Source organism: Erpetoichthys calabaricus, chromosome 7 (assembly GCF_900747795.2).
Source record: "Erpetoichthys calabaricus chromosome 7, fErpCal1.3, whole genome shotgun sequence".
NCBI lineage: Eukaryota > Metazoa > Chordata > Cladistia > Polypteriformes > Polypteridae > Erpetoichthys > Erpetoichthys calabaricus.
The window spans coordinates 194,846,238-194,869,621 of NC_041400.2; the positions used below are offsets into that span (position 1 = coordinate 194,846,238).

A 23,384-nucleotide genomic window follows, 5' to 3' on the forward strand; every position below is an offset into this window, starting at 1 on the left:
GTTATAAATGCGTACACTGGGATGTCTTCTTACCATTGAGGCTGGCGCCTGTAGCCCTCTAGTGGTGGTGGTGTTAAATGCACAAAATGGAAAGAGCATCTGGCCCTTATGGCAGGCGTCTATAGCCCTCTAGTGGTTGAGGTGTGAAATGTGAAAACTGGAAAGGTCTCCTGTTGCCTTCTAGTGGTTGAGTTTTTAAGTGCAAACGTTGGAATGTATTTTTACCTTTGAAGTTGGCCCCCCTCACTCACTAGTGGTGGAGGTGTTAAGCGCACAAACTGGGCCTGTCTCATTACCATTGAGGTTAGTGTCTGTCGCCCTCTAGTGGCTGAGGTGTTAAGTACACAAACCGGAAAGAGCGCATTACCCTTACAGCGGGTGTCTATAGCCCTCTAGTGGTGGTGGTGTGAAATGACAAAACTGGAAGGACCTCCTTTCTGTTGCAGTTGGCGCCTGTTGCCCTCTAGTGGTAGAGGTGTTAAATGCACAAACTGGGAGTGTCTTCTTACCATTGAGGTTGGGGGTCTGTCGCCCCCTAGTGGCTGAGGTGTTAACTGCACACACTGAGAAGGTCCTCCACCTGCAGAGTCCCAGGTTCTTCTTATTTTTGAGGTGGGCTCATCAGTTTGACCCCTGAGGGCTGCATCCCATCAAAAAGTGCACCCATCAGCTCATGAAGAGGTTTATCTGATTCATGTGAGGAGTTTACATTCATATTTATATCAGATCATGTACACGTTATAATTACAATACCGTATAATAACATAGGAGGAGCTACGTTCTTAATCTTTTCTTGGCTGCTTTGTGACGATGGGTGGCTTCTTCTCCAGGGCCGACATGCCGTCTTCCACCGCCTCTGACATTTTCCTCGTCATCCTCATTTGGCAGGCTGGGGTCCTGAAATGCAGAAAAGGAGACGATCAGCTCCCCCTCGGGCTCCGTTACAATGGCAGTCACAATCGGGGCCTCCCAAAGCAAGTCACTGGGCACCTGCAACTGCATAAAGCAAACTGGCACAATGTACCGCTGGCAGCAAAGGGGGCCTGCTGGGATTAACGGTACCATTCAGAAGCACATCTAAACTGTTGATGGCACCATGGGCGGTGAGGCTGCCTTGCCAGAGGCCTGGGGTCAAATCCCAGGAGGAAGTTTGCACTTTCTTCCGGTGGTCCTCCTTTAGTCCAAACACTTACAGATGAGATTAAGTGAAGATTCTAAACAGAGAATGGTGGGAGCGGGTATGCCCTGCAGTAAACTGGCATGCCATCCTTGAACACAATGGCACACACATGTAGAAGTCCACCTTCAGAGCCCCCTCCCTTGAATTCAGCCCCAGACTCAAGTGTAGGGCACACTGGCGCTATCCGGGTTTTGCTATGACTAGAGCTTACAAGCCAGCACCAGACACTCCTAATGCCAGCTGAAAAGGATCACTTGGCATGATGGGGGCCTCTCTTTGGTTTATCTGACAAAGTGATCGGTGCCAGACCACCCAACAACTGGGAACGTCTCTTAAAGGCACAACCCGAGCACCCAAGTTCTGAACAAAGGACCATAAAAAGTCAAGGAGGAGCAACGTGGATGAACAGAACTTGGCACCGGTGGTCAGTCAAATGGCTGAGCTGACAGCCATTCTCTTCTCTGAAAAGCCTTGGGAGATCCAAACTCGCTGCTTTCCTCTATCAGCTCGCTGCTCAACCTGAATGTAGAGACCCCAATGCTTAGCGTTGGGGTTTGGGGGGTGGTATGGGGCAGCTGTGAGAAGCATTAAAGCAATCCCACCTACTTCAAAAGGGTAACCAGGGCTGGACTGGAAAAATGGAATACCATCTATAATAGGAGTGGCACCCACTGTGCCACTGTGTAGCACCCACTGTGCCATTAGTCCAAACCTCGCTAAGTCAGCGAGTGCACCGGCGGAGTAAGACCCCACGACGGTTGGGGGGGCGGTGGGTGGCTAACTCATCACCAGCCAGGCCAGCAGGTGTAATGTTGCTAACAAATGAGGACGAGAAAAAAAACCTCGAAGAGAAACTGCAGTACCGCCTGCCACCAGAAGGAGTGAGCAAGAGCAGAGAAGGAGACGAGCTCCAGAAATGACAGAAAGGAAGAAGACAATGCGCCGAGGATTCCTCCGCACGACTGGAAAAAGCCCACCAGGAATGTTTAGCCCAAAACGTGCGTGCGAATGCTTTGAGTCAGAGAACTCTTAATCGTGATTTACACCGCAGCGGCTGCTTTAGCGTCGCCTCAGACCACACGCCCAGCATGCACTGAATCTCCTGCAAATTGCATACCAGGACCATGCTGGTGATGAGGATGAGGATGACCTCCTACACCAGGCCTACTCATGTGAGGATTTATGCTTTTTGATTTTTCAAGTTCCTTCAACACCATTCAACCCACCATTCCTTAAAGATTAACTGGAGAGGAGGAGGAGGAGGATGGACTCCACCTTCATCTCCTGGACTCGTATAGTTACTACCTGACTGTACGAGTGCAGTTTGTCAGACTTTAGGGCTGTGTCTCTGGAACGGTAGTGAGCAACGTTGGGGACCCCAAGGGACCATCCTGACCCCATTCCTGTTCACAGCATACACAGCAGACTTTAAATGCAAGTCGGACTTTTGCCCCATTCAGAGACGAGACAGCTGTTGTGATGTCTGTAAGGAATGAGCAGGAAGGGGAATACGGGGGTCTGACTGGAGCAACAAGAACACAACAAAGACCAAGGAGGTGAGTGTGGATATCTGCAGGTCTAAGCCCCCCGTTCAGCCTGTCAACATCCGAGGGAAGGACATTATAAATATCTGGGTGTCCCCCTTGATGACAGACTGGACTGGTCAGTAGACACTGATGTCCTCTACAGGAAGGGGCAGAGCAGGCGCTTTAAATTCGGAGGACTCTGAGCGTTCAGCGTATCTAGTGAAGTGCTGTCCGTGTTCTGTCAGACAGTCAATAAACGGGGTCCTCTTCTTTGCTGCCATTTGTTGGGGAGAAAGTTTGACATTTAAGAACATGAAGAGGCTGGTGACAAAGGCTGGCTTGGTGCAGGGAAGGACTGTGGCCTCACTGGGAATGGGTGGAAAGTGTGTTTTAGGGGCTAGGGGTTTGGGGGACAAGGTACAAACCATCCTGACAATAGCAGTCACCCGCTGTGTGACATTTGGGTGGGTCAGAAAATAAACACAGCAGTCCTCTTCTCTCACTGGGCTGAAGGACACAACGCTGCACCGTAGAAGATCAATTGTTCCTACTGCTGTTAGGCTCCATGACAACTGACCATTTGTACTTTCTACTTTTTATTTATTTATTTATCTTTGTTCTCCTTGCTTTTTTAAATAATTTGTAACACTTTTTACTGATGTGTTTGAGGTACTGGACACCAGAATTTCCCTAAGGGGATAAATAAAATATCTATCTCTCTCTCTCCCTCTCTCTATGGTATCCTGCCTACTATACTAAAATTCAAATCTATCAATCTATCATTCTATCTATCTATCTATTATATAGTGCCTTTAACATCTACCTATCTATGGTATCCTGCCTACTATACTAAAATTCAAATCAATTATATAGTGCCTTTCATACCTATCTATGGTATCCTGCCTACTATACTAAAATTCAAATCTATCGATCTATCATTCTATCTATCTATCTATTATATAGTGCCTTTCATACCTATCTATGGTATCCTGCCTACTATACTAAAATTCAAATCTATCGATCTATCATTCTATCTATCTATCTATTATATAGTGCCTTTCACATCTACCTATCTATGGTATCCTGCCTACTATACTAAAATTCAAATCTATCGATCTATCATTCTATCTATCTATTATATAGTGCCTTTCACATCTACCTATCTATGATATCCTGCCTACTATACTAAAATTCAAATCTATTATATAGTGCCTTTCATACCTATCTATGGTATCCTGCCTACTATACTAAAATTCAAATCTATCGATCTATCATTCTATCTATTATATAGTGCCTTTCACATCTACCTATCTATGATATCCTGCCTACTATACTAAAATTCAAATCTATTATATAGTGCCTTTCATACCTATCTATGGTATCCTGCCTACTATACTAAAATTCAAATCTATCGATCTATCATTCTATCTATTATATAGTGCATTTCACATCTACCTAACTATGGTATCCTGCCTACTATACTAAAATTCAAATCTATTATATAGTGCCTTTCATACCTATCTATGGTATCCTGCCTACTATACTAAAATTCAAATCTATCGATCTATCATTCTATCTATCTATTATATAGTGCCTGTCACATCTACCTATCTATGGTATCCTGCCTACTATACTAAAATTCAAATCTATCGATCTATCATTCTATCTATCTATTATATAGTGCCTTTCACATCTACCTATCTATGATATCCTGCCTACTATACTAAAATTCAAATCTATTATATAGTGCCTTTCATACCTATCTATGGTATCCTGCCTACTATACTAAAATTCAAATCTATCGATCTATCATTCTATCTATTATATAGTGCCTTTCACATCTACCTATCTATGATATCCTGCCTACTATACTAAAATTCAAATCTATTATATAGTGCCTTTCATACCTATCTATGGTATCCTGCCTACTATACTAAAATTCAAATCTATCGATCTATCATTCTATCTATTATATAGTGCATTTCACATCTACCTAACTATGGTATCCTGCCTACTATACTAAAATTCAAATCTATTATATAGTGCCTTTCATACCTATCTATGGTATCCTGCCTACTATACTAAAATTCAAATCTATCGATCTATCATTCTATCTATCTATTATATAGTGCCTGTCACATCTACCTATCTATGGTATCCTGCCTACTATACTAAAATTCAAATCTATCGATCTATCATTCTATCTATCTATCTATTATATAGTGCCTTTCACATCTACCTATCTATGATATCCTGCCTACTATACTAAAATTCAAATCTATCTATCTATCATATAGTGCCTTTCATTTCTATCTATCTATGGTATCCTGCATACTGTACTAAAATTCAAATCTATCTATCATATAATGCCTTTCACATCTAACTATTATATAGATAAATATATGTGAAAGGGACTATATAATAGTTAGATGTGAAAGGCATTATTTGATAGATAGATTTGAATTTTAGTACAGTATGCAGGATACCATAGATAGATAAATATATGTGAAAGGGACTATCTATGGTATCCTGCCTACTATACTAAAATTCAAATCTATCAATCTATCATTCTAAGTATCTATTATATAGTGCCTTTCACATCTACCTATCTATGATATCCTGCCTACTATACTAAAATTCAAATCTATCTATTATATAGTGCCTTTCCTATCTATCTATCATATAGTGCCTTTCATTTCTATCTATCTGTTATATAGTGCCTTTCTTTTCTATCTATCTATGGTAACCTGCCTACTATACTAAAGTTCAAATCTATCGATCTATCTATCTAGGCAGTCCAAAGACATGCAGGTCAGGTGAATTGGTGATCATAAACTGACCCAAGTGTGTGGTTATGTGTGTGTGTGTGTGTGTTGTTCGCCCTGCTATGGACTGGCACCTTGTCCAGGGTTTATTCCTGCCTTGAACCATTTACTAGCTGGGATAGGCTCCAGCAGTAACCCCACCAATCACATCCCTGCCTGTTCAGGACTTAGCAGATCAGACAATGCCTGACTGACATCCATTTATTTATTTTGTTGTTTGGGGGGGGGTTGTTCTCCTTGTGTCTGCCAGCAGACCCCCGCGACCCTGTTCAGGACCAAGCAGGGTTGACAATGACTGACTGACTGAGTTTTAAGTAAAGGGGGGAAAAAACGTAGAAGGCCCAGTAAATCAAAAACTGCATGTCCTCAAAGGAGGACGCAGGGTCACCGGAGGACAAACTGAAACTCGTGAGGAGTAAAACGGGGAAGAAGTTTCGGCCAACAGACAATTTCACTCATCTGCCACTAAAATTGTGAACGATGAAAGTCACTAAGAAGTGATTTTTGGCGGTGGGTGTTTCATATGAGGTGGCAGACCGAGAGTATTATCCCCTAAATTCTCCTACCCGCTCCTGTGTTTTGCCCATTTTTCTTGTTTGACGCTCCAAATGCCCGCCATCTGTTGCCCAATCCCACTTCTGCCTGTGACAGGCTAAATATTTTTTACACAAAGCACAAACCGAAATGCCCCATTGGGCACATCACTGAGTTTTATGCACATTAAAAGCCAGCCCTGGCAGGGCCTTCTTAACACATGGGCATGCTGGGCAGTTGCCCCCACGCTAATCTCTGTATGTTGTGAGTTGCTGAGCGGTTGTGTAGGTGGGGGGCCCAGTGCCCCGCTTTGCCCGACTGTTATGCTGTTAAGACGGCCCGGACCTCTGGCGCCTGTCATATGGCTACTGGGAGACCTCGGTGGCATCAGCAGCTTACCTTGCGTTTGCAGCCCCCAATCTCAGGCGTCTCTTGGTGAGTCTCTCTGTCGGGATCAGCTGCTTTCTCAATGACTAAAATAAAGAAAGGAACAAACAATTTAGCTCAAGAAAGATTCAAAGTGACACAAAGGTTACACGTCATGGCAGAAGTGGGGGGTGCAGGGGTGACCCCCGCCACCCCCCCAATTCCTAAAGCACTGACGGTGTGTGAACCATCGGCGCGCTCTCCCTGCCTTCATGTGGGTTTCTTCCTCACTTCCCTTTGTTGTTGCCCACCCTGAAGTCTTGGACCTTCTGTGAATTAGCAGCTCTTCATCCGCTCAGCCTGAGTTTGCCCCCTCGATGGCCCAGAGTAGTAGAATCCCACCATGCAACAGAAGACGTGAGGGGTTTTGACTCCCTGTGTCTTTACAAGGCAGTAGGTGGAATAAGAAAGATGAAGGATGAATTAGTTAGGGGAGGCCTGGGCCAAAGTGTGCCACCAGGACCTCTCATTGGCACTTTGGCATATCTATGGTAGTGGCATCTGAACACATGCTGCCACATTTTTACAAGTGTCACGTTTTTTTATGACAAGAACAGGCCATTCAGCCCAACATGCTCCTCCATCGTATTCCCTTCAGTTGTCTAAAATAACATCAAGTCGAGGTCCTTAAAGTCCCAGAGTAGGGTCATCAACTGGCAGCCCACAGGATGCTTCTGGCCCACCAAAGCCTCCCATCAGGTCAGGTCAGGTAGGGGAGCAGGCACTGGTACAGCGCATTGCCGCACCCTTCACACGACAAAACACCTCGGGGTCCGGGTTGGCAAAGGGAGCAGACGCACGATCCAGTCCCACCCAATGGAAATCCAACGTTAGGCTTAGGGTTATCTGCCGCAGCCAGGCGTTACGGGGGCGTCCCCCCTTGGCCTGGTCCGGCCACTCAAACAGTGAAGGTCCATGGAGCCAGATCATCCTCAGGGAACTGACGCTCCATCACAGTGCAGGTCATGTGGCTCATTCGGGACCCCGTAAGCAACACAAAGTCAAACCAGCGGGACCTAAGGACCCTCTGAAGAAACACACATAAAGGAGTCCAGTCTTCATCTAAGGTCACCGAATAGCGTCCAGGTCTCACAAACAGGGAGCTCCAGGACTATAAAGACTTGGACCTTCATCCTTTTGCAGATATCAGGAGCGCCACACACCCCTTTATAACCTCATGATCCCCCCCACGTTCTCCCAATCCGTCTACTGACTTCATAGGAAGAGTCACCAGAGTCACATGAACGTCACGGCCGAGGTAAGTAAACCTCTCAATGACAAGGTCGACACTCTCTCCGCAGACAGACACACTGCTGATGGCCGTGCCCAAGAGCTCATTAATGGCCTGGATGTTGGGTTTTATCAGGACCCTCGCCAGCCCAGACACTCGGACCCCTCACTCAGTCTCTCCGGAAATGACACTCTATCTGCCACACCCAGGTGTTGCGTGGGCAGGAGTCCCCTTGGCCTGGTCCAGCCACTCAAACAGTGAGGGTCCATGGAGCCAGATCATCCTCAGGGAACTGATGCTCCCTCACAGTGCACATCATGTGGCTCATTCGGGACCCCGCGAGCAACACAAAGTCAAACCAGTGGGACCTAAGGGCCCTCTGAAGAAACACACATGAAGGAGTCCAGTCTTCATCTCAGGTCACTGGATAGCGTCCAGGTCTCAGAAAGAGGGAGCACCAGGACTCTAAAGACTTGGACCTTCATCCTTTTGCATAGATATCAGGAGCGCCACACACCCCTTTATGACCTCATGACCCCCACATGCTCTCCCAATCTGTCTACTGACTTCATACGAAGAGTCACCAGAGTCACATGAACGTCACGGCCGAGGTAAGTAAACCTCTCGATGACGAGGTCGACACTCTCTCCGCAGACAGACACACTGCTGATGGCCGTGCCCAAGAGCTCATTAATGGCCTGGATGTTGGTTTTTATCAGGACCCTTGCCAGCCCAGACACTCGGACCCCTCACCGGAAATGACACTCTATCTGCCACAGCCAGATGTTACGTGGGTGGGAGTCCCCTTGGCCTGGTCCAGCCACTCAACAATGAGGGTCCTATGAGCCGGATCACCCTCGGGTAATCACGCCACAAGGTCATAGTGCCATAACTGACGCCCCCTCACCATGCAGGTCACGTGCCTCATTCGGGACCCCGTGAGCAACACAAAGTCACACCAGCGGTTCCCAAAGACCCTCCAAAGAGATTAATGAAGGATTTCAGTCTTCGTCTCAGGTCACTGGATGGCGTCCACGTCTCACAAACAGGGGGCACCAAGACTCTCCCATCAGGCCCACAAAATATGAATGAATTCATTAATCATATCAGTAATATTAAAAAAAAAAATACTAAAGGATCTTGATTGCCTAACTGCACTTGTCACTCAGAGCCAAGCTCATAAAAATAACATTCATTTTGTAAGAAAGTGAACATTCTAAACGATAATCTCTAATTATGTCAAATAAATTAATTTTATTTTATTTGAAAGTCTGGCCCCCACGGTGTCACAGTGCCAACATTCTGTCCCTTGGACAAGTGTAGCTGACGGTCCTAGGGATCCGATTGTGAAAATATACACACGGCAAACAAACAGAAAAATCACTTTTAAAACCTGGCATACGCACATTTTTACACAATTTACCGTTTATAAATCACAATCAGCAGAAAAATACGCATACGTGGACTCACCTCGAACGCCACCCTGAAACAACCCGACTTGGAGCGTGCCAGTCAACCTCATGCATATGCAATGGGCGATGCTGCAGAACGTCATTGGCTGGCAGAGCAGCCCCTCCCTCTTGACGTGTCGAGACCCCGCCTCCTCCACTCCACTCAAGGCTCTCAGGCTGTGCTCCTCAATTGAAAGCGCAAGGTCATGCGCGCATTATAGCACCTCTCCTCTACCTTCTGGGTTTATTGGTCAAGGAATGGTGTGAGGTGTGGGCATCTGAGTGGGTAGCTGCAGTCACCTGGCACAGGTAATGATGGGATTGCTGTTTGAGTGAATAGTGTGGGCCGTGTGAAATGCTGAGGGCTCACCCAAGTTACCTTACCAACAGGCTGCCACGGCCCCCACATACAGCACCGTCACATCTGCCAAAGCTACTCTGCCTCAGAATAAATGAGCCACGAGTTGACCCAGGCCACTGAGACATTTTGTCATCACAGGTGACTTCTGTATTAAGATAATGTCACATGAACACTGCTGAAAATTGACTTATCATGTCGGCAAAAGCACGTTAGGTTTTATGTGCGTACAACCACACCGTGGGAAAACTGAATGTTGTAATTGACATGTCCGCTGAGAGATTCCTGACCGGCTGGCCAGTCCCCAATGAAGTGACAACAGGTAGCTGATATGAACTGGCGAAAAAAACAATCAAGTTCTTCAGTGTAAATACGCAGCATTGGCCCTCTTAAAAGGAGACTAAAGTGCACTCTGAGTGTTTCTGTGTCGTATTCATCACATCGGAGCTTCAATGTGTTTGCCCCGTCAACACACGTTATAATAACGGCTCACCGATGTGAATTTTTGTACGCTTGAGTCGTCATTTAGCTGCTTTGGCTGCACGTCCTTCTTGATCAAAAGCGTCGTCATTTCCCAGTGTCTCCAAAATGTTGTCGTAATGTTGTCTCCTGTCAAGGTTTTCTTTAATAAATCCGGACATTTGCGCAGAGAGTCGCCGTACGCACATTTTAGGTTTTACAGGAGCTGATAAATGCGACCTAAATGGAATCGGGGCTGTCAAGAATTTAAGACGGGGAAACCTTTAAAAGCCAGGAAATTGGGAATCCAAAAGGTAAAATGAGGACTGAGGGTCAAAACCAAAATGCGATCTTTGAAATGAAGCTAACCGCATCGCCGAATTTCAAGATGTCGTTTATCCGTCGTGACGTACTCAACCGTCAGCCATATAAATTGCGTCATTTGCTTGAATTTATTACCATGACGCTTGAGGTCGCGCATCCATATCACATCGCATAAACAAGACAGATAACAATGAAAACTTCGGCAATGGGATCCTGTTAACAAGAACATTCAATAAACAGACCGAAATGCACGTTACTGTATGTCACACTTGCCACTTAATACGCAGCATTGGCCCTCTTAAAAGGAGACTAAAGTGCACTCTGAGTGTGTGTGTGTGTGTCGTATTCATCACATCGGAGCTTTAATGTGTTTGCCCCGTCAACACACGTTCTAATAACGGCTCGCCGATGTGAATTTTTGCACACGTGACTTGTCATTTAGCTGCTTTGGCTGCACGTCCTTCTTGACCAAAAGTGTCATCATTTCCCAGTGTCTCCAAAATGTTGTCATAATGTTGTCTCCCGTCAAGTTTTCTTTAATAAATCCGGATATTTGTGCAGAGAGTTGGCGTACGCACATTTTAAGTTTTACAGTTCTGACACCAGGAGCTGATAAATGAGACCTAAATGGAATCGGGGCTGTCAAGAATTTAAGAAGGCGAAACCTTTAAAATCCAGGAAATCGGGAATCCAAAAAGGTAAAATGAGGACTGAGGGTCAAAACCAAAATGTGATCTTTGAAATGAAGCTAACTGCATCGCCGAATTTCAAGATGTCGGTTTTCTGCCGAGACGTACTGAACTATCAGCCATATCTATTGCATTACTTTCTTGAATTTATTACCATGATGCTTCAGGTCGAAATACGCATTGCATGAACAAGATGGATAAAAAATAAAACCAAAATGAAAATCTCCGCAACGGTATCTTGTTAACAAGAACATTCCATAAACAGACCGAAATACACGTTACTGTATGTCACACTTACCACTTAAGATGGTGTCGATTTTGTCCACCACGAACTTGGCGTCTTCTCGAGAGAAGCACATTGGCGGTTTAAATTTTAAAACATTCCGGTGAGGACCATCGGCGCTGAGGAGGATGTGCTCTTCTTTAAGCCTGTAAAATGTACAAAGGTAGGCATCGATGAGATGGTTGGAGATGCCGTGGCTTTGAGTGACAGACGAGGAAATGTCTGGGATGTGACGATAATCGATTCACTTCGTTCCCTGAACCCAATTACTCCACAGACACTTCAGAGCCTGACCTCACTAGTGTGGTGATTCCTGTCACAATGAGGCACAAAAATGGGTAACCCGGTCTTAACAACTGAAAAATAGAAATAAATAAATAAATCAAACATCTCATTCAGTTCCAGTCTGGGTCTACTGGATTGACCCGAGCCCAACTCTAAGGGCAGGCTTGTGGCCTACAGCGGCACAGAAATGAGGGAGAGTGTTCTAAAATGGAGATTGTCACACTTCGGTTGCACAGGAGTGACTCAGGAGGTTTTCCCAGAGATGGAAACTTTATTCCAAATCAGGCAGAGCAAACACAAGTCTCTTTCAGGAGCGATCCGACCGCACAAGTTACAGTGGAAACAACCGGCCACCTCGGCTAACGTCTCCTTGGCAAAAGTACGCAAAGTCTTCCTCTTTGAAGGGGCAGGGTGGCTCGGCAGCAACGACCGGAGCAGAGGGAGTCTGGGGGAAGAGAGACAGGGCAGTGAGCCACAAGGAGAGCCGCGACGCGATCTCTTAAATGTTCGACGCTCCTCACGCGGCACGGCAGCAGGCTACAGCTGATCCCGCAAAGAGGAGGTGAAAGGCCGTGTTTGTTTCCCATTGTAACACCGTTTAAGAGGGGGTTTCGGAGGGGCGGCTGCTTCCCCTAGGGCAGGGGTATTCAACTAAAATCTAAAGAGGTCCAATGAGAGAAAATTTCTTGAAGCAATGGTCCGGAAGATCATGTTGTCTAACTATTTTCGCTGTCCACTTTACTTTTTTTTGGAGAGCGCCATTTGTTCCTTATTTTTCTGTCCCTTTCTCCGTCTCACCCGTCTTTTCTTTTTCCAGCGCAGACGTCTGTATCTCTCACTTTCCTCCACCTAGAATCCACAGGCTGAGTGGTATCACGTGAAATGGCTTAACGCACATACAATTGGTCTGTGCATTTCCTCATCCACTAAAACATTACCGTAAAGACTGCAAAAGCTGTTCTGGCTAAAGCAGAAGCGCCCCGTCAGGTTTTAAATCATAACCTTCTGTTTTGGCTGTAAGTCTGGGTCCGTATGAGACAGCTTCTGGGTCCGGACCCGGACTGCGGTACATCTGTTAGTGACCTCTGCCCTACGGGAAGATTAAAAAAAAACAAAAAAAACAAAAAAAAAACAAACAAAGCCCCCCCTCCAAAATTTTCTGGGCCAGTGTAGGCCACAAACCTGCCCTTAGAGTTGGGCTCGGGTCAATCTCATAGGCCCAGACCGGAACTGAATGAGATGTTTGATAGATTTATTTTTTCCATTTTAGAAATGTCATAAAATAAAAAGATAAAGAAAAAAGTCTATGTTCTTTCCGGGTGGCACAGTGGCGCAGTGAGTAGCGCTGCTGTCTCACAGTTAGGAGACCTGGGTTCATTTCCTGGGTCCTCCCTGCGTGGAGTTTGCATGTTCTCCCCGTGTCTGCGTGGGTTTCCTCCCACAGTCCAAAGACATGCAGGTTAGGTCCTTAGTGTGTGCGTGTGTGTGCCCTGCGGTGGGCTGGCATCCTGCCTTGGGTTTGTTTCCTGCCTTGCGCCCTATGTTGGCTAGGATTTGCTCCAGCAGACCCCCCGTGACCCTGTAGTTAGGACATAGCAGGTTGAATGATGGATGGATGGATGGATGGATATTGCAAGCAGGGTTCAAATCCCAAAAGAATCAACCGCTCTTCCACTAAGCCAGAAACGTAAAATCAAGAATCAAAATTAAAATCAAAATCGTGAATTTCCCCCTGGGATTAATAAAGTATCTATCTATCTATCTATCTAAAAACCCCATTTGTCGTGTTAAGGCTCCAGGTGACTCATTATCGGTTCCGTTTTTTTCCCCCCAAACATCTTGCCCGCTGTTTTGTGTCACTGTCACTAGCTCTGCTTCTCGCGCTTCTAGGGGCGGGGCCTCCGATGTCGTGACCGGAGGGTAAACGGTGTGATGGGATGAAAGGTCAGCTGGAGGGTCATTTCTGTATTCAATCTGTGGGGAAAGAAAGAAATTCTCACTCCTAGTTTTGCTTCTCGTGTTTTTGGTTTGAATTCTTTCACAGTCTTTGATTTTGATTTTCTCTCTCGTTTAATCGCTATTTGTTCATTTGTTTTTTTTTCCTATAGATAGATAGATAGATAGATAGATAGATAGATAGATAGATGTGAAAGGCACTATATAATAGATAGATAGATAGATAGATAGATAGATAGATAGATAGATAGATAGATAGATAGATAGATAGATAGATAGATAGATAGATAGATAGATAGATAGATAGATAGATAGATAGATAGATAGATACTTTATTTTATCAGTTTTCTCTACCGTGAATGAAAAGGAAGTCAGAGTACTGAGATCAGAAAGACAGAGAATTGTTATCCAAAGACTCTGTGAGTGCCACACGGGATAGGTGGGCATCCCTACCAGAAGAGGGGAAGGTCCCTCACCCAGACGGAGGGCCACAACTGAATGGACAGGCATCTCAACTGAGAGAAAGAGAGAGGGAAAGGTGACTTACTCGAGCCAAGTGGATGGACCGACATCTCTGTCAATCGAGGGGACGATTCCTTACCTGGACAGGAAGCCCCCAAAGCAAATGGACAGGCGTTCCGATTAGGCACAGGTGTAACACAGTTCCCTGACCGGGAAAGAAGAAGAGGACGAGGAATGTCTGTCTCCGGGGGCCGGGTGGACGGTTTGTTTATTCCCCACAGTTGCTAGTTGGCAGCGGCCCTCAATATCGGCACCCATTTGGGAACCAGCAGGGAATGCTGGGAGTTGTAGTCCGGCAGCGCAGTGGGTTCTGCAAGAGGGTGCTACAGGGAGAGGTACTCCCTATTATGTGGGACTTCTGTGTAAACCTGGAAGTATCTCCAACGGGCAGCAGCCCTGGCACCAGAAGTACTCCCGGGTCCTCAATAAAAGGCCTTGTCCAGGCGAGTCGGAGCTGGGAGGAAGGAGAGCAACACTCAACTGGAGGAGAGAAAAGCTGTGCTTCATGCATCACTGAGGTATCTTTGTAGAATCAACAACCCTTCATTTGAACCCGGGACTGTATTTGTGTGTTCGTGTGGGGGTTTGTGGGCTCACTGGTGCCCAGTTTCTATCACAACGTATAAATAGCGATGTTGACACATGTCACACACTCCCATGGAACTCTGGGTGTGTTGTGTAGGTAACGGCTGACACTCTTACCCCAAAACAGCAGCACCCAAAAGCCATCGAAAATGGCATCACAAGAAGATTATTATGTTTGAAAGGAAAGCAAAAGAAACCAACATCAAAATCCGATTTCTTTGGTAGAACAACCCCAGTTTTCCCCGAAGACTGGGAGAAAATACAGAAGGAAAAATTAATTAAATGTACGGCTCATAACACTGGCGCCAAAGGAAAATGTTCCTTTAATATTTAAATATTTACTAAAAAATAAACAAGCAGGGTTAAAAAAGAGGCGAACACAGAGAAACTAAAGCCAGAAACAAAATACACCCGAGACAAGCAGAAGTCAAATTCAGTAAATTCAACCAGCAAAAAAGAAACAAAAACACCAACATGAAGTGAAAAGAACGCCACACCGAAGTTCTGCCTTAAACTCCGGCGGCACGATCGGGTGGCCCCGTGTCCTGTGGCTCAACGCAAAGGTGACAGGGCAGATAAACAACACCAACATACTGAAGCTTAACATGCTTGAGGTTGTGGTTATCAGTCAGGGAACAGGGTGGGCTGGGGTGGGGAATGAGGTGCTGCCTCAAGCGGAGAAGTTTAAGGACGAGTGAGGGAAGAAGGGAGTGGGAGATCGACGGGTGGGTAGGAGCAATCAGTCGATTTCCCGGTTGATCTGCACTCCTACCCTGACCTGTGCTCAAGAGCTTTGGGGGGTGACTGACAGAAATGGATCAGGGATACGAGAAGCAGAAACAACCTTCCTTCACAGGGCATCCGGGCTCGGCATTAGAGACACGGTGATGGGCGCCAGCATTCAAAGTGGCATTGCTGAAGGGCCTCCTGGATGTCTCTCTGGGCAGGTGTTTTGGGGCATGTCCAACCAGAAGGGGACCTTGGGACAGACCCTGGATACATGGGAGAGATTACGTCTATCAGCTGGCCTGGAGACACCTCTGTAAAAAAACCCTAGAGGAACTGGAGGAGGTGGCGGGGAAAAGGAGGGTCTGGACATCTTTGGTTAGACGGCTCCCCCCGGACCTGGACAAGCTGCAGAAAACGAGTGGATGGCTGGATCTTGTCTGTGGCTCTCTTTGTGAAGAAAAACTTTCTGATGTCTTTATGAAATTTACAAAAATGACTAAAATTGCGGAGTATTGTGGGGTACTGAGTGTTGTTTGACCAGGGAACAAGCGAATTTAAAATAATTTAGCACAAGGCTGCACCATAAAAATAAAATGTTGGGGTCTGATTACTGTAACAAATGGAGGTGTAACGTCCTGGTGGGCACCTGCTCAGGTCAGGGCTACAGGGCACTAGACGAAAAACCAGCTCTGCATGTGGTCCCAGGACATCACAGGACATGTTTACTCATAAAGGGCCAGGAAAATAAAATATTCAATCTAACATTAGACAATAAGGGAACTGGAGAGAACAGGAAACTTTTTTTTTCTTGAATGAAGCTAACCAACAGTCTCCTGGGGCCATGAGGCAGCAGCAATAACCTCTGTGCCATACTGGGCACGCACAGTGGTAGTGCTGCTGCTTTGCAGTAAGGAGACTGTGGAAGATTGTGGGTTCGCTTCCCGGTTCCTCCCTGTGTGGATAGCGCTTTGAGTACTGAGAAAAGCGCTATATAAATGTAATGAATTATTAAATTATTATTTAACTTGGCCAAGTGGGTTTGACTTCTGCCATCTTATCCACGTTTAGTCTCTGGTTTGCCCTCAGTGCTGACCCTATGGGTCCTGGCTTCAAGGGACACTGGCATTTAACAGGGGGCTGCTCTCTTACCTGTAGATCACAAACTGAGCTTCGGCTGTGGCCGGCGTTCTTTTCAGACGATCCTTCACCATGTCCACCCCGACAAACAGCCCGGTGCCTCTGAAGGGGGAACAACACACACAAAGTGGTCTGAAAAACAAAGTCCTCCTCCACAGAAGAGCCTTCCAAATAACTGGAAATTAGGTCTTTAAATTATATACTGCAGTGCCTATCATCTTATACCACAAATCACTTCAGACTATATGATAGATAGATAGATAGATAGATAGATAGATAGATAGATAGATAGATAGATAGATAGATAGATAGATAGATAGATAGATAGATAGATAGATAGATATGAAAGGCACTATATAATATAGATAGATAGATAGATAGATAGATAGATAGATAGATAGATAGATAGATAGATAGATAGATAGATAGATAGATATATGAAAGGCACTATATAATATAGATAGATAGATAGATAGATAGATAGATAGATAGATAGATAGATAGATAGATAGATAGATAGATAGATAGATAGATAGATATATGAAAGGCACTATATAATATAGATAGATAGATAGATAGATAGATAGATAGATAGATAGATAGATAGATAGATAGATAGATAGCAAATTAAATAAATAATATAGATAGATAGATAGATAGATAGATAGATAGATAGATAGATAGATAGATAGATAGATAGATAGATAGATAGATAGATAGATAGATAGATAGATGTGAAAGGCACTATAGATAGATAGATAGATAGATAGATAGATAGATAGATAGATAGATAGATAGATAGATAGATAGATAGATAGATAGATATGAAAGGCACTATATAATATAGATAGATAGATAGATAGATAGATAGATAGATAGATAGATAGATAGATAGATAGATAGATAGATAGATAGATAGATAGATAGATAGATGTGAAAGGCACGATAGATAGATAGATAGATAGATAGATAGATAGATAGATAGATAGATAGATAGATAGATAGATAGATAGATAGATAGATGTGAAAGGCACGATAGATAGATAGATAGATAGATAGATAGATAGATAGATAGATAGATAGATAGATAGATAGATAGATAGATAGATAGATAGATAGATAGATAGATCTTTATTTTATCAGTTTTCTCTACTGTGGTTGGGCACCAGTGAATGAAAAGGAAGTCAGAGTACTGAGATCAGAAAGACAGAGAATTGTTATCCAAAGACTCTGTGAGTGCCACACAGGATAGGTGGGCATCCCTAGGCCCCCTGAACAAATGTTACGAGCACTCAGGCCTGAGCCAGACACACGCCTGTTACACTCCCCAGACACTCCACTTAGAGCAGCACAAGCCGGCAGTGCCCAGTCAGGCAGGCACGTGGAGCTGGCAGTGGTCCCAGTTTCATACCTTATGTCTCCAATCAAAGGATGCTTTTCTTTCAGCTCATTCAACAGGGCCATTAAGTAATCGCCCACTTGAGCGGCGTGTTTCTGGAGAGCTTGATTTTCAATGACATCCAGCACAGCTAATCCGATGGCACAGGACACGGGGTTACCTCCAAACTGGAGAAAGAAGACAAATGTCAGCACAGCCACTGATAAAGGCGGCACGGTCACCAGACACCACGAAGGAGACGGGGTGCTAGTGTCTCTCACATGTGGGAGTTTTAGAAAATGGCAGAATCAGTTAGAGAGTGGCAGAGTAGGTGATGTTGATGGCCGTGGCTTCAGGAGACTTCAATTCATGTCACAGATACTGTGGAGGTGGCACTTACTCCCTTTGAGTATGTGGCTTTCGTAGGTAATTTCCAAATCCAAATTGGTCCCAGTGTGATCGATCATCTATCAATTATATAGTGATATAGTGCCTTTCATATCTATCTCCATACTACATAGTGCCTTTCATATCTATCTATCTGTCTATCTATTATATAATGCCTTTCACTCTATGTGTCTGTTATATAGTGTTTTTCATATCTATCTAGCTAGCTATTATATAGTGCCTTCCATCTGTCTATGTATCTGTTGATAGTGCATTTTACTGTATCTATGAGTCTGTTCCTTTTCCATCTATCTAGACATCTGTTTATAGTGCCTTTCATTCAATATACAGTTATCTATTATATAGTGCCTTTCACTTTATCTGTGTCCCTAATGTAGAGTGCCTTTCATATCCATCTATCTATTATATGGTGCTTTCCTTCTGTCTATGTATCTGTTTATAGTGCCTTTCACTGTATCTATATGTCTGTTTTATATTGCCTTCATTTTCTATCTATCTATCTATTATATAGTGCTTTCAATCTATCTAGACATCTGTTTATAGTGCCTTTCACTCAATACAATTATCTATTATATCGTGCCTTTCATTCTATGTATCTGTTATATACAGCCATTTTTGTCCATTTGTCTATTATATAGTGCCTTTCACTCTATCTCTGTGTCTCTTACATGGTTGCTTTCTTATCTATATATATTATATAGCGCCTTTCTTATCCTTCTGTGTCATCAGAAGGCAGATGATGAGGCAGAAATCCCTCTCTTCCCTTTTCCCACCTCTTGGAGGACCACCCACCAAACACAAGGCACATAATGAAGACTTAAGGACAAAATCAAAAAAAAACAAAGAACAATGCAAATCATTAACAAAAACAAATAACTCTTAAAATGATCAAAAGGACATGAAACGAGGAGGTGAGTCTCAGCGAGGGGAGGATCCCTGGCTGAAATTTAACAATTTGCTTAAAAAGAGGTCAACATAATGGAGTAAATGTCAGACTTGGGGACAATTTTGGAGCAGGTCTGTCACGACAAGTTGACAAAATGGATCATCACAGGTGGAGCCCAAGCGAGTTCCGATTCCCAGATGACAAAACCTACCCTCTAAGCTCAGTCAGACAGAGGTTCACCCAACAGGCGAGTCTTCAGACACTTTGAGGAAGTCAGTAGTTCTGATGGAGGTGGGAAGCTCAATCCACCGGCCAGGAGGTACACATCAAGAGTCTGGATTGAGATTTGGTACACCACAGCAGAGGTGGTCTCACCAGATGCCGTTCACCGGTGGGCCTGAGTGGTTGAGCAGGAGCAGAGGACCTCACCAGTGTCTCCATATACATTGGTGCAGACTTGACTGCTCTGTAGGTGACCATCAAGGATTTGAACTTAATATGTGCCGCTACAGGAAGCCCGTGTAGTGATGTGAAGAGAGGAGTGACTTGTGACCTCCTGGACTTGGTTGAACTCCAGAGGTGTTACTGCATTTTGAATTCTCTGCAGTGGTTTGGTAACACGTGCTGTGCTCCTGGCACCAGAGAGTTGCAGGAACTTCAGTCATGTCGCCTCTTAGGGTCTCTCCCTCTTCATCACCCTTAATGGTCATTCATAGTCATGATTCAGCCAAGTTCTCTCCTTTAGAATTCCTCTAGTGCTGCTATGTCTTTTTTGTAATATGGAGGCCAAAACTCCACGCTGAACTCCAGCTGGAGCCTCACCAGTGTGTTAATGTAGCTTAAGTATAACCTCCATGACTTGTACCAAGGCAAACAACCCAAAGCCATTCTGACTCAAAGTCCTGAGTCCTACAGCCAAACAGGTGGGGGGACCAATCATGAAATTTAAAAACGCCCCTGACGTTTGGTGTATGAAGCCACCCTGGGAGGAATAACAGAGGACGAATCTGAGAACTTAAAGGTCAAGAAAAACTCACCGTGTTAAAGTATTCCATCCCGGAGTTCAAGAAGCTCTCGGCGATGTCCTTAGTCGTGACCACACAAGACATCGGATGCCCGTTGCCGATAGGCTTCCCCATGGTGATGATGTCTGGCATGAAATCCTCTCCTTGTAGTTGAAAAGCCCAGAAGTGCTTCCCAACACGGCCAAAGCCCACCTGGACTTCATCGGCTATGAAGACACCACCCGCACCTCGCACGTGCCTGGAAAACGAGAAGGAACAAAAGGCAGGCGACCCGTTGGTGGACCATCATTCCAAAATAAGCTCCGCTGACAAACCAAACATCTTGGCACAATAAAAACGTGAACTGATTTTTCAGTCCCTGAGTTGTACCCCTCCGGCCACTAGAGAGCACCAGCGTGTGCCACCAGAGAGCTGCTGCCGCCTTGTCACTCAGATATACTTACTGTGCCACTTTCTGGAAGTAGCCCGGTGGCGGAAGGACTTGACCCCCACAACTCTGAAGAGATTCGGCGATGAAGGCAGCAATCTAAACAAAAGTAGAAGACATAAATGTTATGAGCCGTACTCTTTAAAAACATTTATCACGATTGGACTGTTTTCAAAAAGCATACGTGAATTAGAGGGGTTTTTTATACCCCGCAACAATTCTGGATTTGAACTTCTTATTTATCTTCATGTCTGAAATTTGGTCATAATCAATCGATTGTCGTCATGTTACCATGACACCTTTTTGTTTTTGTAATGGGCGCCGTCATCCTATAAGCTCCATTGCTAGGACGCCCCTCCCAGTCACCAGGGGGGCGTGGTTTGAGATGTTGCCTCTTGTGACATCATTGGCGCAGCGCCTTAAATACGCCTCATTTACTTTCCGTGATTAAGAATTAAAAAACAAAGAGCTCTGCGTGTTTATTTTTGAATTTTGGTTTGGAAGACTTCTTCGCTTTCCCCTTTCACTTTGAGTCTTGGGTAACATTTGGCTTTGGTATTTGAGTTAATGTCCCCTCGGTTTGATCCATTTCTGACTTTGACTCAAATTCATCTCCTGGTCTTTCAAATATTCTCTTTATTATTATCTCATGCACTTAAGGAAAACAATAACGGTCTGTATTTGCATCAAATTTAAGAAAAAGAACAAAAACGTGCATGAGCAGGGAAGGAGGCTTATTGAAAATTAACAAGAGTGTACATCACTGCACGAGATCTGTCATCAGAGAAATGAATAAGCAGGGGCAGATCTGCCATCAGGTCAGCAAGGAGACGTTTCAACAGTACAAGTCGATGAAATGATGGGGTACCTACACACCATAATGACCAAGGGGATTGGACCCCCCCCTCCCCGGCCCCCCAGCTCGATGAAACAATGGATTATCCACACGCTGTAATGACCAAGGGGATGCTCAACGAAAGAACCAATGAAGTATCTGACTTCTCCAAACGATGGAGTATTTGACTCAAGGCTTGATATAAAAATGGAGTATCCACGCACCATAATGACCAAGGGGACATTCGATGAAAGAACTGATGGAGTATCCAACTCTCCCTCCCCACCTCCTGGCTTGATGAAATCATGGAGTATCTGACTCTTCCCTGCACCCCCTGAATCAATGAAACAATGGAATATCTACATGTCAAAATGACCAAGGGGATGCTTGATGAAAGAACCGATGGAGTATCCAAATCCCTCTGCCCCCGTGAAATAATGGAATATCTACACATCAAAATGACCAAGGAGATACTTGATGATAGAACCGATGGAGTATCTAACTTCTCCCACCACCTTGATGGAACAACGGAGTGTCTGACTCAAGGGTAACCACACCCCAAAATGACCAAGGAGATGCTTGATGAAAGAACCGATGGAGTATCCAAATCCCTCTGCCCCAGTGAAATAATGGAATATCCACACGTCAAAATGACCAAGGGGATACTTGATGATAGAACCGATGGAGTATCTGAATTCTGCCAACAATACCCAGCTCGATATAACGATGGGAGTATCTGCACACTAGAATGACAAAGGGGATCCTCAATGAAAGAACTGGTGGAGTATCCAACTCCCTCTGTGAAACGATGAAATATACACACCAAAAAATTACCAAGGAAATGCTCAACGGAAGAACCAATGGAGTATCTGACTCCTCTCACCGACCCCAAGCTCGATAAAACAATGGAGTATCTGACTTTTCCCTGCCCCTTCAGATTCAATGAAATAATGGAGTATCCATGCATCGTAATGACTAAGGGGAGGCTTGATGAAAGAACCGATGGAGTATCCAAATCCCTCTGCCCCGGTGAAATGATGGAATATCCACACCCCAAAATGACCAAGGGGATGCTCAGCAAAAGAACCAATGGAGTATCTGACTTCCCTCCACTGCCCCCCATCTCGATGAAACGAAAGAGTATCTGACACAAGGCTCGATCAAACGACGGAATATCCACACCCCAAAATGACCAAGGAGATGCTTGATGAAAGAACCAATGGAGTATCCAAATCCCTCTGCCCCAGTGAAATAATGGAATATCCACACATCGAAACGACCAAGGGGATACTTGATGATAGAACCGATGGAGTATCTGACTTCTGCCAACAACACCCAGCTCAATATAACGATGGAGTATTTGCACACTAGAATGACAAAGAGGATCCTCAATGAAAGAACCGATGGAGTTTCCAAATCCCTCCAGTGAAATGATGGAATATCCACACCCCAAAATGACCAAGGAGATGCTTGATGAAAGAACCAATGGAGTATCTAACTCAATGAACTTCTGCACTGCATTAAATGTCCCCGGGTCCCCCTGTTGCCTTGTTAAAGAGTACAATCACCTCTCTATTGAGGAGCTAAGTCACCCAGGGGCTTGGGTTAGGGGGGGGGGGGGGCTTGGTCTTTAATACAGCCTTGTTAATAAGCAAGTGGTGCCCCATCTGGAGAAGAGTAACTGGAATCTCGATGTCCATTCATCTGCAGATCAAACAATCATAATACTAACATACCCACCCACCCAAAAGAAACCAGTGGGCTTTGTCTACCTGGTAGGTGATGTCCATCTGTTAAAAAGAAACGTGGACCCCCATCTAATGGAGACTGATATCTAGCATAGACTGTGATCTGGTTTCTTTTTAATTAATGTGTAACGATATCTAATTTTCAAACGTTTGACCTGGCAGGGAAGTGGGCTATGC

General features: G+C 44.7%; 1 protein-coding gene across 2 annotated transcripts in view; it reads right to left on the minus strand.

Moving 5' to 3' along the window:
- Positions 1–699: 699 nt before the first annotated feature.
- The window catches only part of etnppl (ethanolamine-phosphate phospho-lyase), a 51,128-nt gene continuing 28,443 nt past the window's right edge, over positions 700–23,384 (minus strand). The window contains exons 7-13 of one of the 2 annotated variants that reach the window (XM_028805889.2): positions 20,641–20,723; positions 20,210–20,435; positions 17,912–18,066; positions 16,513–16,602; positions 11,302–11,432; positions 6,465–6,538; positions 700–897 (exon numbers count right to left, since the gene is read on the minus strand). In XM_028805889.2, coding sequence (XP_028661722.1) covers positions 775–897; positions 6,465–6,538; positions 11,302–11,432; positions 16,513–16,602; positions 17,912–18,066; positions 20,210–20,435; positions 20,641–20,723 — 882 coding nt within the window. In that variant the 3' untranslated portion in view covers positions 700–774. The remainder of the gene's footprint in view (positions 898–6,464; positions 6,539–11,301; positions 11,433–16,512; positions 16,603–17,911; positions 18,067–20,209; positions 20,436–20,640; positions 20,724–23,384) is intronic. The other variant, XM_051929917.1, reaches the window with a different exon arrangement.